The sequence below is a fragment of the Nerophis ophidion genome, linkage group LG13, assembly GCF_033978795.1.
Source record: "Nerophis ophidion isolate RoL-2023_Sa linkage group LG13, RoL_Noph_v1.0, whole genome shotgun sequence".
Taxonomy (NCBI): domain Eukaryota; kingdom Metazoa; phylum Chordata; class Actinopteri; order Syngnathiformes; family Syngnathidae; genus Nerophis; species Nerophis ophidion.
The window spans coordinates 15,626,714-15,643,962 of record NC_084623.1 but is presented as its reverse complement, the minus strand read 5'-3'; the positions used below and the strand labels follow the sequence as shown (position 1 = coordinate 15,643,962).

The 17,249-nt window shown below is 37.4% G+C and overlaps 1 protein-coding gene across 3 annotated transcripts in view; it reads right to left on the bottom strand.

Moving 5' to 3' along the window:
• Positions 1–17,249, bottom strand: part of hdac4 (histone deacetylase 4) — a 212,245-nt gene that overhangs the window by 76,335 nt on the left and 118,661 nt on the right. For all 3 annotated transcript variants that reach the window (XM_061918453.1, XM_061918452.1, XM_061918451.1), the window contains 2 exons: positions 14,417–14,519; positions 12,470–12,516 (listed from right to left, as the gene is read on the bottom strand). In XM_061918453.1, the coding sequence (XP_061774437.1) occupies positions 12,470–12,516; positions 14,417–14,519 (150 nt within the window). The remainder of the gene's footprint in view (positions 1–12,469; positions 12,517–14,416; positions 14,520–17,249) is intronic.

Here is a 17,249-nt window from a genome sequence, read left to right as displayed (position 1 = left end):
ATGTCTGGACTGTAGGTAGGCCAGTTTAGTACCCGCACTCTTTTACTATAAAGCCACACTGTTGTAACAAGTAGCTTGGCATTTTCTTGCTGAAATAAGCAGGGGCGTCCATAATAACGTTGCTTGGACGGCAACATATATTGCTCCAAAACATGTATGTACCTTTCAGCATTAATGGTGCCTTCACAGATGTGAAAGTTACCCATGCGTTGGGCACTAATAAACCCCCATACCATCACACATGCTGGCTTTTCTTCTTTGCGCCTAGAACAATCCGGATGGTTCTTTTCAGACCACAGAACACTTTTCCACTTTGCATCAGTCCATCTTAGATGAGCGTAGGCCCAGCGAAGCTGGGAGCGTTTCTGGGTGTTGTTGATAAATGGCTTTCGCTTTGCATAGTAGAGCTTTACCTTGCACTCACAAATGTAGCAACAAACTGTATTTAGTGACAGTGGTTTTCTGAAGTGTTCCTGAGCCCATGTGAGATTAATGTCGGTTTTTGATACAATTTCCCGTCTAAGGGATCGAAGGTCACGGTCATTCAATGTTGGTTTCCGGCCATGCCGCTTACGTGGAGTGATTTCTTCAGATTCTCTGAACCTTTTGATGATATTATGGACCGTAGATGTTGAAATCCCTACATTTCTTGCAATTGCACTTTGAGAAAGGTTGTTCTTAATCTGTTTGACTATTTGCTCCCACAGTTGTGGACAAAGGGGTGTACCTCGCCCCTTTCATGTGAAAGATTGAGAATTTTTTAGGGAAGCTGTTTTCATACCCAATCATGGCACCCACCTGTACCCAATTACCCTGCACACCTTTTGATGAGCATTCCTCAACTTTATCAGTATTTGTTGCCACCTTTCCCAATTTCTTTGTCGAGTGTTGCTGGCATCAAATTCTAAAGTTTATGATTATTTGCAAAATAAAACATGTCTATCAGTTTGAACATCAAATATGTTGTCTTTGTAGTTCATTCAACTGAATATGGGTTGAAAATGATTTGCAAATCATTGTATTCCGTTTATATTTACATCTAAAACAATTTCCCAACTAATATGGAAACGGGGTTTGCACTAGCAGCAACTATACTGACCCTGGCCTGATGCATTAAAGGGGAACTGCACTTAAAGGGAATGTTGCCTAATACTCTCCATCCTTATACAAGACAGGAACACACGTTTTTCACTTTTTTTATATCTAACTCGTACAGAAATGTTAGCAAAAGTCAGTTAGCAATGGAGCCAACAGGAATCGCTCTAAACCAGTGGTTCTCAAATGGGGGTACGCATACCCCTGGGGGTACTTGAAGGTATGCCAAGGGGTACGTGAGATTTTATTTAAATATTCTAAACATAGCAACAAATCAAAAATCCTTTATAAATATATTCATTGAATAATACTTCAAAAAAATATGAATGTAAGTTCATAAACTGTGAACAGCAATACAACAATGCAATATTTAGTGTTAATAGCTAGATTTGTTGTGGACATGTTCCATAATTACTGATGTTAAAGATTTCTTTTTTGTGAAGAAACATTTAGAATTAAGTTCATGAATCCAGATGGATCTCTATTAAAATCCCCAAAGAGGGCACTTTAAGTTGATGATTACTTCTATGTGTAGAAATCTTTATTTATAATTGAATCACTTGTTTATTTTTCAACAAGTTTTTAATAATTTTTACATATTTTTTCCAAATAATTCAAGAAAGACCACTAAAAATGAGCAATATTTTTCACTGTTGTACAATTTATTAAATCAGAAACTGATGACATAGTGCTGTATTTTACTTCTTTATCTTTTTTTTCAACCAAAAATGCTTTGCTCTGATTAGTGGGTACTTGAATTAAAAATATGTTCACAGGGGGTACATCACTGAAAAAAGGTTGAGAACCACTGATCTAGTATGTTCACTATTTTATTTAAGGGCAAACTTGCAATAAGAAATATATGTTTAATGTACCGTAAGTATTTTTGTTAAAATAAAGCCAATAATGCCATTTTTCCCTGGTCCCCTTTATTTTGAGTTGAGTTTGTTTATTTCGAACATGCAAGCATACAACATGATACATCACAATTTCCAGTTTCTCTTTTCAACATGTTCGAAAAGACATAGGAAGAAGCAGAGCTTATTTAATCCTACCCATTTTCTTTACATAACAGTTGCAAAAACTTTTGTTCACTTCCTGTTCTCAATGTATTCACAATGTATACTCCTTAAGTAATAAGTAATCACGATAAAAATAAATAAACAAATAAATAATTGGTGAAGTAAGTTTTATTCCATACGATGAGATAAGTAAGATTATTTTGAGAATGAATGGGTGAGTAAAATCAGAATGTTTATTATAGTTCTTTTTTTTTTGTACTTTGTAAACACTTCCAGTTAGAAGAGTTTCTTGAAGTGGATCTTATTAGTGCATTGTTTGATTGCTTTACTTAATCCATTCCATAATTTAATTCCACATACTGATATACTAAAGGTCTTAAGTGTTGTACGTGCATACAAATGTTTTAAATTACATTTTTCTCTAAGATTATATTTCTCTTCTTTTGTTGAGAAGAATTGTTGTATATTCTTGGGAAGCAGGTTATAGTTTGCTTTGTGTATAATCTTAGCTGTTTGCAAATCCACTATGTCGTGGAATTTCACTATCTTTGATTCAATAAAGAAAGGGTTTTTATGTTCTCTATATCCAACATTATGTATTATTTAGAAAAGTACCAAAAAGTATCAAAATAATTTTGGTACAAGTACCAAAATATTGGTATCAAGGCAACACTAGTAGCTCCTGATTTAAGACCAACCCTCACTGTTCTAATTTGTACATTAAAATATTATGACTGATTGTTTATGTTAAACTGCGATGAGGTGGCGACTTGTCCAGGGTGTACCCCGCTTACCGCCCGAATGTGGCTGAGATAGGCTCCAGCGACCCCCCGCGACCCCAAAAGTGACAAGTGGTAGGAAATGGATGGATGGATGTTTTTGTTAAGGCCACAAACAATGTAAACTATGAAGTTAAAGGCCTACTGAAACCCACAACTACCGACCACGCAGTCTGATAGTTTATATATCAATGATGAAATATTAACATTGCAACACATGCCAATACGACCTTTTTAGTTTACTAAATTGCAATTTTAAATTTCCCACGGAGTTTCCTGTGGAAAATGTCGCGGAATGATGCGTTTGACGTCTCGGGTTGTAGCGGACATATCAGCCCAGCACCACACAATGCTAAAAGTCTTCTCTTTTCATCGCATAATTACACAGTAATTTGGACATCGGTGTTGCTGAATCTTTTGCAATTTGTTCAATTAAAAATGGAGACTATAAAGAATAATGCTGTTGGTGGAAAGCGGTGGATTGCAGCTGCCTTTCTTTGATTGTTGTGAAGCTTTAACCAAAGCGGTCAAACGAACATGTTTCTCTACGTCAACCGGCAAATTTTTGGAAGGGAACATTGTGATATTAAGTCGGCTCTTACCGGAGACTTCAGTGGATTATGGGACCTCCTCCTGCAGCTCAAAAAGGCAGCTGTGATCTTGGCTCCTCGGCTTCTCTCAGAGACACTGGCGTTCACCGCAGCCATCCGACATTTAGGTATGACTTTACAATCTCACTAAAACACTATTAAAACAATAAGCAGATAAGGCATCTTCCAGAATTATCCTAGTAAATGTGTCTAATTACATCTGAAACGGTCCCACTGCCGCCGCCTGGAGCTGTCACGCCAAATTTCTTCTCCCTACAAAAACCTCCCCCCCCCCATTTACTTCTGGGGTCATGATTAATACAGACGTTTTGTTAACGCTATATTATAGAAATATAACGCTATATTATAAAAATACAGACGTTTTGTTAACGCTATATTATAAAAAAATTCAAAAAACATTTTACAAACACAAGCTATGGGATGACATAAGAGGAAACGTGACTCCGGAAGTAAATGCGTCATCCCATAGCTTGTGTTTGTAAATTGTTTTTTTGTTTTTTTTTTATAATATAGCGTTAACAAAACATCTGTATTTTTATAATATAGCGTTATATTTTTATAATATAGCGTTATATTTTTATAATATAGCGTTAACAAAACGTCTGTATTAATTATGACCCCGGAAGTAAATGGGGGGGGAAGGTTTTTGTAGAGGGGAAGAAATTTGGCGTGACAGCGCCAATCGCCTTTTCTTTCTTTTTTTTTGTGCTTCACTCCAACTTTCCTCATCCACAAATATTTGATCCTCGCTCAAATTAATGGTGAAATTGTCGCTTTCTCGGTTGGAATAGCTCTTGCTGCTGGAGGCTATGATTATAAACAATGTGAAGATGTGAGGAGCTCCACAACCCGTTTACTTCCGGTAAAGGCAAGGTTTTTTTATTAGCGATCAAAAGTTGCAAACTTTATCGTCGATGTTCTCTACTAAATCCTATCAGCAAAAATATGGCAATATCGCAAAATGATCAAATATGACACATAGAATGGACCTGCTATGCCCGTTTAAATAAGAAAATTTCATTTCAGTAAGCCTTTAAAGAAGGAGTCACAAAATATACTCCTCCTAAATGTGCAGGAACAGAAGAAGGTTCATTTGTATTATTTTGCTTTTCATATTTTTTGCTGAAATGCAACATAGTGAATATGTAAATTGTACAAATTAGTCGATAGTTGTTAAGCTCCAGCAGCATGAGGATAGAATATTTACCCCATCGGTGTTTATTATACGAGGCAGGAGAACGGATGTGTATGTGTGTACCAGGTAGAACAAAAATGTGGGAGCGTGTTGCATGATGGAATGATGGTTTTCCACGGGCTGACAGCCTAATTTCAACCCCCTTCCTCTGTAGGCCAGCGCGTGCATTTTGTATGCATGGTATGACAGGAAAACAACAATTTAGCCCCATTTGCCATTATAACGAGCAGAACTGAGCCCCGGCTCTTCTTGTTCCCACCATAGCAGCCGTAAAGGCCCGAGGGAGGAGGCGGGTTGGAGGTCAAGAGAGAGGTTCTTGGACTTATAGGAGTTGGCGATGAAGAAAGACTGAGTTAATGGAAGTGCATGGGAGTGTAGACACACACACACGCACGCACGCACACACACACACACATACTGGTTATAATTTGGAATGGGGTCCAAGTTTTTGATCATCACTTGTGGGAACAGGTTGTGGAGAAGTTAATATGGTTCATGGGGACCACATTTAAATACTTTTGCATAATTCACACAAATTTGTATGTGACTACTGAGGACCATTTAAAAAAAAAAAAGTGATTAACAATACACGGAAGAAGTGTGAGCAGAGCAGCAAGTGCAGTACCAGCTACAGCCCTATGAGGGGGCTGCTGTGCAAATGTCTCACACTCAAACTAACCAGTAAACATGTTTTATAGGCCAAAGCTTAAAAATTACTTAGGCATATTCAGAATGGATCTTATGATCATTTAAAAAGGTTTCCCTTTAGGGCAGTGGTCCCCAACCACAAGGCCGCAAAATATTTTTTTTATTCATTTTTATTTAAAAAAAAAAAAAAAAAAATGTATTAAATCCGACCTCGGATAAGCAGAAGAAGATGGATGGGATGGATGGATGGAACTTAAAAAACACAATATACACTTACAATTAGTGCACCAACCACAAAAACTCCCTTTTTCATGACAAAAACGTCCCTTTTTCATGACAAGCGTTGAATGGTCCGCTTAATAATTTGGGGACCACTGCTTTAGGGGACCTGTTTTTTTTGTCCCCATACCGTCAGAGGTCCCCTAAAGGTGAACAGAGTGATGTCCCCATTAAGTAAGAATTGCCAGAACGCACGCACGCACACACACACACACACACACACACACACTCAAAAGACAAACATTTGAGCAGAATCTATCACATAGAAAATACTTTGAGCAATTCAATCATCGCTAACATAATACATCCATAAGACATACAAATAACAATGTTAATGTAAACACACACATGCACTCACACACACACACACACACACACACACACACACACACACACACACACACACAGACACACACACACACACACACACACACACATATCTCGTATGCAGAAAACATCTGGTTGCAATTACAAATGCAGCGGAAAGGCAAGCAACAGCTTTTGTTGCCTCTGGTGCTTGAGGGGCGGCGTTTGTGTGCGTGCGAGTGTGGTAAGATTGTGTCTGTTTGCTGGAACAAGAGCAAATAGAAGAGTTATTATTCAGGCAGGGGACACTGAGTGAGTAGGCGTCCAGTGCAGCAACTCAGTTTATTTGTTAACAGAAATACTATTGTCCAACAGAGACGTTGTGTGTTTGATTGGTTAATCCGAGGTTGTCAAAACATAGTTTTAGTGTGACTAATTGACTGGCAATGCCTGACAAAGTAACACACCTCATCAGCGGCGTGGGAGTGTCTGTGTGTGTGTGTGTGTATGTGTTTTTCGGCCTTTTAAAGGGGAACATTATCACAATTTCAGAAGGGTTAAAACCAATAAAAATCAGTTCCCAGTGGCTTATTTTATTTTCCGAATTTTTTTTCAAAATTTTACCCGTCGCGGAATATCCCTAAAAAAAAAGCTTTAAAGCAGTGGTGTCAAACTCAAATACAGAGTGGGCCAAAATTTAAAACTGAACAAAGCCGCGGGCCAAGGTTAAACAAATTAACCTTTTAATAGGGACCCAAACAAGTTTTGCAATGAATATTGAACAAGCATGGCTTAAATAGGGCAGCACGGTGGAACAGGGGTTAGTGCATCTGCCTCACAATACGAAGGTCCTGAGTAATCCTGGGATCTTTCTGTGTGGAGTTTGCATGTTCTCCCCGTGACTGTGTGGTTTCCCTCCGGGTACTCCGGCTTCCTCCCATGGAACAGGCAGAGCTTTTATAACGTCCATCCATCCATTTTCTACCACTTATTCCCTTTTAGGGTCGCGGGGGGCGCTGGCGCCTACCTCAGCTACAGTCGGGCGGAAGTGCAAAATCAACTTTCAAAAAAACAAACGAAAAAACATCAGTGGTATATTGAATTAAAATTAATTTAAAAAATTAATGCCTCTTTTCTATTTGCAGCCTTCTGAGGTAAATATCAACATTAACTTTTTCTACAGGCTAATAAATTCAAAAATAAAATAAAAATGAGTTGGGCTGGGTTTGGTGGTAGTGGGGGGTGTATATTGTAGCGTTCCGGAAGAGTTAATGCTGCAAGGGATCCTGGGTATTTGTTCTGTTGTGTTTATGTTGTGGTACGGTGCGGTTGTTCTCACGAAATGTGTTTTGTCATTCTTGTTTGGTGTGGGTTCACAATGTGTCGCATATTTGTAACAATGTTAAAGTTGTTAATATGGCCACCCTCAGTGTGACCTGTATGGCTGTTGACCAAGTATGCCTGGCATTTGCATATGTGTGTGTGAAAGCCGCATATATTATGTGACTTGGCCAGCACGCTGTTTATATGGAGGAAAAGAGGACGTGACGAAATGTTGTAGAGGACGCTAAAGGCAGTGCCTTTAAGGCACGCTCCCAATATTGTTGTCCGGGTAGAAATCGGGAGAATGGTTGCCCAAGGAAGGGCACTAAACTTTGGGAGTCTCCCGGGAAAATCGGGAGGGTTGGCAAGTATGAGTATTAGCGGTGAATTTGGTGTTACCGGCGGGCCAGCTCTAATGTTAATTTGATATTGCCTCAAGGGCCAAATGAAAGTAAACGGCGGGCCGAATTTGACACCCTTGCTTTAAAGTGCTTGATTTTCGCTATTTGCTTATGCCACTTATATGGTCTTTTTTCTGCAACATCAATGTATATATTGACGCTTACATAGGTCTGGTGATAATGTTCCCCTTTAAAGGCCTACTGAAATGAGATTTTCTTATCTAAATGGGGACAGCAGGTCCATTCTATGTGTCATACTTGATCATTTCACGATATTGCCATATTTTTGCTGAAAAGATCTATTAGAGAACATCGACAATAAAGTTTGCAACTTTTGGTCACTAATAAAAAAGCCTTGCCTTTACTGGAAGTAGCAGACGATGACGTCACCCGTTGACGGCTCCTCAAATCCTCACATTGTTTTTAATGGGAGCCTCCAACAAAAAGAGCTATTCGGACCAAAAAAACGATAATTTCCCCATTAATTTGAGCGAGGATGAAAGATTTGTGTTTGAGGATATTGATAGCGACGGACTAGAAACAATAAAAAAACTAGTTAAAAAAACAAAACGCGATTGCATTGGGATGATTTCAGATGTTTTTAGACACATTTACTAGGATAATTCTGGGAAATCCCTTATTTATCTATTGTGTTGCTAGTGTTTTAGTGAGTTTAATAGTACCTGAGAGTCGGAAGGGTGTGTCCACGGGTGTCTTGAGGCCAGTGTCTAATGGAAGTCGACGACAGCTGTATGGACAGCACAAGCTCAGCTGATCTCCAGTAAGTGGCGACTTTTTACCACAATTTTCTCACCGAAAACTGCTGGTTGACATTTGGTCGGGATCCATGTTTGCTTGACCGCTCTGATCCATAGGAAAGCTTCACCTCCGGGAATTTTAAACAAGGAATCACCGTGTGTTTGTGTGGCTAAAGGCTAAAGCTTCCCAACTCCATCTTTCTAATATGACTTCTCCATTTATAATTGAACAAATTGCAAAAGATTCAGCAACACAGATGTCCAAAATACTGTGTAATTATGCGGTTAAAGAAGACGACTTTTAGCTGTGTGTGTGCGCAGCGCTAATATTTCCTAACAGTCATCATTCCGCGACGTTTTCAACAAGAAACTCCCGGGAAATTTAAAATTGCAATTTAGTAAACTAAAAAGGCCGTATTGGCATGTGTTGCAATGTTAATATTTCATCATTGATATACAAACTATCAGACTGCGTGGTCGGTAGTAGTGGGTTTCAGTAGGCCTTTAAATTACATGAGAATTAATTTAAAAAAAAAAATATATATATATATATATATATATCAATAATAATATTGCTTAAATCAATATAGGAATATCTAAAACATGGGTGTCAAACGTACGGCCCCAGGGGCAGATCCGGCCTGCAAATAGGTTCTATCCGGCGTGTGGGTGGGATCACAGCTGACTCTTCTCACCCTGGACACAAACTATTCTCCCCTCTCCCCTCAGGCAGGAGACTACAGTCCATCCACGTCCAGACCTACCGCCACCTGAACAGTTTTTCCCCCCTCGGCCATCACGCACATGAACGATAACAAAAAAAAAAAATAAAAAATATGATAAATCTCTTGGCAACGTGTGTACAAGTTTCACTTTTGCAACTCATAGCCCTTAACTGTGATGCATTCAAAGACCCTCCAATAAAGTTACAAACAGAGGCATTACTAAGTTTTGAAGAAAGGGGGAGTCCTAACCTCATGAAAACGCACTGATAATAATATAATGATTACAATAATGACATATTTGATACTCTTACAGTATGTGTACCAGCTAATTTCTACTTAAAAAAAAAAAATATATATATATACAAAAAAAAAAATACATATATATATATATATATATATATATATATATATATATATATATATACATATCTCTGGATATATATGTATAATAAACAAAATTTAAAGGCTTTATCTAAGGTATTTTCCAGATTATAGACCACATTGGTATATAAACTGCACCCACAAAATTTTTGAAGAAAAATATATATTTTTTTCATATAAAAGCTGCAGATATGTATGTTGCAAAATTAGTTATTTATAGAGAAATATTTTTTGTAAATGTTTATACCTTTCTTGTTTACAAACAGTGTCTGTAACACAGCAGTAAAACGGTATAGAGAAATATTTTTTGTAAATGTTTATACCTTTCTTGTTTACAAACAGTGTCTGTAACACGGCAGTAAAACGGCTGATTCAACAAAACAGAAGTCATCGTCATGGACCCACTAGCTGCGGGAGCTAGCTCTCAAATCAGCTAAGCAGACTCAATGACCCCACTGTGATGTTTTGGGGAACTTACTGAGGAATTAGTGCAACTGAAACAATACTAAAATAATGCCATTGTAAGTTAATGGCAGACAGTCATTGACGTGTTAGCATATTAACTAATACTAACGATGCAAGCTTCATTTCATTACGATAGCACGTACAAATATGCATGAATATACTCCTAGAGACGTCACATATGGGTCGGTTTAGTAAGTATGATTTGTGTTGCGTGATAAATGAAGAATTTTGAACAGAAATACTACTGATACAGTTTTACTTCCGGTTTAAGGCATTAAAACAGGAAGTGCATTAAACAGGCAGTGCATTTTCAACCCGCAACACCTAGGGTGAACAAAATCGTCCAAAAGATGGCATCATAGCATAAACAATAACACACCATTACAGTGTTTTTGATTGAGTTTAATGAAAACTATTGAACACATGTAGGGAAGAAAAGTCCATAAATTAGCGGCACTGTTTTATAAGCCGCTGGGTACAAAGCGTAGGAAAAAAGTAGCGGTTTATAGTTCAGAATTTACAGTTGATATGCTATAGATATGTTAATCCTATTCCTTTATTTAAAAAGTCAAAAACTTAATCAAGGTTTTTACATTTTAAAAAGCTGGTTTCAGCTGAATCCATACGATATTTATTTTATAAGTGAATGTAAACATACCTAGTCTGTTTATGGGGCCGTGCAGTTGGTTTTAGGGTGGGATAGGGGATGTCACTACCGAAGAACCGATCGGTCCACGAACGTGCGGAGAATATGTCCTTTTCTGGACTCGAAATAGTTTAAAACAGAGCTTCTGTGACGGCACATGCTGTAATATTTGAATGTTTTATGAATGTTTTGTATAGAATGAATAGCTTACATAGTATACAAGATGACAAGAATATAAAGGGTATCATCGTTACAATTTAAACTCTTCTGTCATTGCAATGATTGACGCCACTGACTCACATTCTGTAATTTATTTTTCCAATGTTGATTTTTTTTTTTTTAAACGAGGCTCATAACTTACATTTATACCGGGAGTCAGCAACCCGTGGTGCCCAGGTGGCTCCATGGAGCTTTTTCGAAAATGAATGGAAATGGGGGAAAAATAGGGGAAAAATATATATTTTGTTGTGATATGGTTTCTGTAGGACAAACACTACACAAACCATCTGAATTGTTAGAAATCCCTCTCTTTATATTAAACATGCTTCATTGATGAGAGTATTTGGTGAGCACCGTTTTGTCCTACTAATTTCAGTGGCCCTTGAACTCACCGTTGTGTGGACTGTGACTCAACAGTTTGTTAACATGTTCAACTTTCTCCAACGCTGCCACAGAAAAACGTGGACAAATCCTTATTCGTCTCATTTTGTCCACCAAACGTTTTGTACTGTGCGGAAATGCACAAAGGTGATCTTTGTTGATGTTATTGACTTGTTGGAGTGCTAATCAGGCATATTTGGTCACTGCATGACTGCAAGCTAATCCATGCTAACATGCTATTTAGGCTAGCTGTAAATACATATTGCATCAATATGCCTCATTTGTAAGTATATTTGAGCTCATTTAATTTTCTTTACTTATGTCCTCTGTGTATTTAATTTATATTTGCATCCCTCATGACACATTATCTGTATGTAATAGTGGCTGCAATTCTGATAGTTGTTAGTGTGCTATATTGTTCCAGACCACAGCAAACGTTACCCAGTTTGAAAAGATTGTATTAAATCCATTAGAAGAAGACAGCCTGCCGTTTCATTTAAATTGGACATACACATCTATACCATTGGCCATTCTAAGAGTCATTTCCAGGAGTTATCTCACCCTCTGAGAAGTTTTACTAATGTTTTCCAAACTGTAAAAACGTGTAGAATAAATATTACATTTCAACATTTTTGTCAACAAAGATTTGCGTCACCCTGCGACACATAGTCATTTTGATAGTAGGCTAATATAGGTAATATAGACACTTACATCATGTGTTGCCATCATTATAACACTTATATAAGGCTTTTAATTTTTTGCGGCTCCAGACCAATTACTTTTTTGTATTTGTGGTCCTTTGCTGTCGACCCCAGTTCTATACCTATGTCTTAACCAAAAGGAAACATTTAACATTTTCAGTATTGTGTATTGATGTATTTGATGTAAAGTAGTAAAACATATTTTTCCGTACGGTTTAAAAATAATTAAAATAACATGTTCTGTTTTATTGTTTTGTAAGTAATATTTAATATGGAATTGTTATTGATGATAATAATAAAGATTACAAAAAAAGAAAACCATGGTAACGGTGACGGCGTGCACAAACATAACTGCCGTGAAATAAGTTGACAGGAAGTGCAGTATTCTTTGCGCATGCGCAGACCAATCCGATCCCTCGGTACCAATTAGGTAGAGACGAGGCTCTTTAGGATTCTTATGTGTGGGGCCCCATAATTTGGTACTTACGCCCCCGCATCTAATCTTAGGAAATGCACAGAAAAACAGTGACTTACCCCAACGCCTCCGCAGGGTAATCTCACAAACATCGGACTCGTCGAACCTGAGAAAGAACCAGGAAGAAAACACGAATAAAGATGTTGTAAAAAAACAATTAATATCAATATTGGTGATACTGGTGGCCTTGTGTCTACAAATCCCGTTTCCATACGAGTTGGGAAATTGTTTTAGATGTCAATTTAAACGGAATACAATGATTTGCAAAGCCTTTTTAACCCATATTCAATTGAATGCGCTACAAAGACAAGATATTTGATGTTCAAACTCATAAACTTTATTTATTTTTTGCAAATAATTAACTTAAAATTTCATGGCTTCAACAGTGCCAAAGTAGTTGGGAAAGGGCATGTTCACCACTGTGTTACATCACCTTTTCTTTTAACAACACTCAAGAAACGTTTGAGAACAGAGGAAACTAATTGTTGAAGCTTTGAAAGTGGAATTCTTTCCCATTCTTGTTTTATGTAGAGCTTCAGTCGTTCAACAGTCCGGGGTCTCCGCTGTCGTATTTTACGCTTCATAATGCGCCACACATTTTCGATGGGAAACAGGTCTGGACTGCAGGCGGGCCAGGAAAGTACCTGCACTCTTTTTTTACGAAGCCACGCTGTTGTAACACGTACTGAATGTGTCTTGCTGAAATAAGCAGGGGTGTCAGTGAAAAAGACGGCGCTTGGATGGCAGCATATGTTGTTCCAAAACCTGTATGTACCTTTCAGCATTATGGTGCCTTCACAGATGTGTAAGTTACCCATGCTTTGGGCACAAATGCACCACCATAACATCACAGATTCTGGCTTTTTAACTTTGGGAAGATGACAGTCTGGATGGTTCGCTTCCCATTTGGTCCGGATGACACTACGTCGAATATTTCCAAAAACAATTTGAAATGTGGACTCGTCAGACCACAGAACACTTTTCCACTTTGCATCAGTCTATCTTAGATGATCTCGGGCCCAGAGAAGCCGGTGAAGTTTCTGGATGTTGTTGATAAACGGCTTTCGCTTTGCATAGTGGAGCTTTAACTTGCACTTACAGATGTAGCGACAAACTGTATTTAGTGACAGTGGTTTTCTGAAGTGTTCCTGAGCCCATGTGGTGATATCCTTTAGAGATTGATGTCGGTTTTTGATACAGTGCCGTCTGAGGGATCAAAGGTCACGGTCATTTAATGTTGGTTTCCGGCCATGCCCCTTACATGGAATGATTTCTCCAGATTCTCTGAACCTTTTGATGATATCATAGACCGTAAATGTTGAAATCCCTAAATTTCTTGCAATTGCACTTTGAGAAACGTTCTTAAACTGTTTGACTATTTGCTCACGCAGTTTTGGACAAAGGGGTGTACCTCGCCCCATCCTTGCTTGTGAAAGACTGAGCATTTTTTGGGAAGCTGTTTTTATACCCAATCATGGCACCCACCTGTTCCCAATTAGCCTGCACAACTGTGGGATTTTCGAAATAAGTGTTTGATGAGCATTCCTCAAATTTATCAGTATTTATTGTTACCTTTACCAACTTCTTTGTCACGTGTTGCTGGCATCAAATTCTAAAGTTAATGATTATTTACAACAACAAAAAAAAGCTTATCAGTTTGAACATCAAATATGTTGTCTTTGTAGCATATTCAACTGAATATGGGTTGAAAATGATTTGCAAATCATTGTATTCCGTTTATATTTACATTTAACACAATTTCCCAACTCATATGGAAACGGGGCTTGTACTTTAATACACAGTGGATAAGATTATTAATAGCCTTTTAACCAGGTGTTCCCCCACAACCACCTTCCAACATCTCCACAGGTTCATCCGTCAATTTTCCAACCTTCCTGTTACATCTTGCTCTAATTAATCCACACTTTGGCTTAACATATTAGTTGGCTTGGTCTCATACTGAAACCGAACTGCCAATTTTTGTGCCAACAAGTGATTATACGTACAGTCCATCTTTTGGCGCAGTGGGTTGGTTCCGTACAGAAGAACATGGGGCTCGGAGTGGACGGTCTGCAATTCCTCCAATGTGGCTTTCCTTCCTCGGATACACTGGACACATAAAGACGGGGAGCAGAAAGACAACATATTATCTCTGCTACAAGCACCCAGGTCAGGGTTGGTCAGGATACACAGTCAGTGATGGCAAACCCATTTTTAACAATAACTAGCGAAACACTGGCCCCTATTGGTCAAACCACCACTTTGTTCCTTGGATTTGAAATCATGAAAAAATCAGTTTTTATTTAGCTGTTCATCAAAAGATCACAAATGCACTATACTATTGGAATAATTAGCAGTGACAGTCATTATTTTCTACATTTACAGACAATAAATGAATGACTAAGTCATGTATCACACCGAGTTAAACCAGACCAGTTCTTTGCCAGTAACTCTAAATCAGGGGTGTCAAACTCATTTTAGATCAGGGTCCACATGGAGGAAAATCTACTCCCAAGTGGGCCAGACTGGTAAAATCACGGCACGATAACTTAAAAATAAAGACAACTTTGGATTGTTTTCTTTGTTTAAAAATGGAACAATCATACTGAAAATGTACAAATTATAATGTTTTTTTTTTACACTTACATGTTGCAGTTTAAACATTAAATTGGCCCTACTGTGTGAATGTGAGTATGAATGTTGTATGTCTATCTGTGTTGGCCCTGCGATGAGGTGGTGACTTGTCCAGGGTGTAAACCGCCTTCCGCCCGATTGTAGCTGAGATAGGCACCAGCGCCCCCTGCCACCCCAAAGGGAGTAAGCGGTACAAAATGGATGGATGGATGTTGCAGTTAATAGTTTTCTTCACTTGTCATTATTTATAGTTTCTGAATAAGTTATGTGATAATGTTCCTCAGTCAACTCATTGGTATTAATTTTTAATCTATCAAGATAAAGACATAATCAAAATTACAGGATGTTATTTATGTAGTTTGCACATTTTCCTCGACTAGTGATAGAATAGAATAGAATAAAATAGAATAAAATGGACTTTATTGTCATTATATTTGCATATAAGCAGAGGTGGGTATTAACGCGCTACATTTACTCCGTTACATCTACTTGAGTAACTTTTGGGATAAATTGTACTTCTTAGAGTAGTTTTAATGCAACATACTTTTACTTGAGTATATTTACAGAGAAGAAACGCTACTTTTACTCCGCTCCATTTATCTACATTCAGCTCGCTACTCGCTACCGATTTTTATCGATCTGTTAACGCACGCTTTGTTTGTTTTGTTTTGTCAGACTGACCTTCAAAGTAGGATCTATCACATGCCTGCGTTTCACCAATCAAATTCAGTCACTGGTGATGTTTGACTCCGTTTCACCAATCAAATGCAGTCACTGGTGATGTTTGACTCCGTTTCACCAATCAAATACAGTCACTGGTGACATTTGACTCCGTTTTACCAATCAAAAGCAGTCACTGGTGACGTTTGACTCCGTTTCACCAATCAAACAGAGCCAGGCGGTCACATGATTAACTGCACATGTTTTTATTATTTTTTTATAAACATTTATTTATAAATTTCAACATTTACAAACAGTTGAAAATAATAATCAGATTAAGTACAAAAACAATACGAAACAGTATAAAAAATGTACAAAACAGCGCCAGGGGTTGTAAATTCAAAGTAACTAAAATAGAATGCAAAAAAAAAATATATATATATATATATATATATATATATATATATATATATATATATATATATAAAATAAACAAAGTGCAAAGCCATAGGCTCACTCAATCTCAGTAAATAACTTAGATTTGGAACACAGCATCATCGTTTTCACAGCTTTTTGGTTGTTAGAGGTAGAGTGTTTTAATGTAGAGTTCTAAATCTTTTTTAAAGGCACAAAAAACAGGTTGGGTATTGAGAAACTTACATTTATGAATATAAAACTTAACCAATAGTATAAGGAAGTTGCAAAGGTAAAATTATTTTCAAAAAATGTTTTCAATACAGTGTAAAACCAAATATATATTATTTAATTAGTTGCTTAAGAGATATTCCTGGCTCTGAATTTCTTCATTGCTATTTTTATGTTTTTGTGCATTACTTGTTGCCGTCATCATTAAACAAACAGGTTACTCATCAGTTACTCAGTACTTGAGTAGTTTTTTTTACAACATACCTTTTACTTTAACTCAAGTAAATATTTGGTTGACTACTCCTTACTTTTACTGGAGTAATAAATCTCTAAAGTAACAGTAATCTTACTTGAGTACAATTTCTGGCTACTCTACCCACTTCTGTATATAACAAGATTAAGGACTCCAACTTAAGGTGCAGTAGTGGGAACCAATATGGGCACAAGAGGTAAGAAAGGAAAAACTAACAATTGAAATAAACAGACTACTATCCGATAAAAATAATAAGCAATCCCGCACAATATACAAAACACTATAGAAATACAAAATACTGTACAATATACAGAACAGGACAAGAGCACCGAAGTAATACATAACAATCAGTGTCGGATGTATTGCACTCGAAGCGTAGTATTGCACATTAGGGTATTAGGCTAGGACAGGGGTCGGGAACCTTTTTGGCTGAGAGAGCCATGAAAGCCAAATATCTTAAAACGTATTTCAATGAGAGCCATATAATTTGGGTTTTTAACACTGAATACAACTAAATACGTACATTTATAAGTAAGATCAACATTTTTAGAGTATATTAAGTCTTGCATCTTTTAACAACATTGTAATTTTTAAGCAAACCAATAATTAATAAAATACTTGTTGAACAGGTGCGATAGAAAATGGGT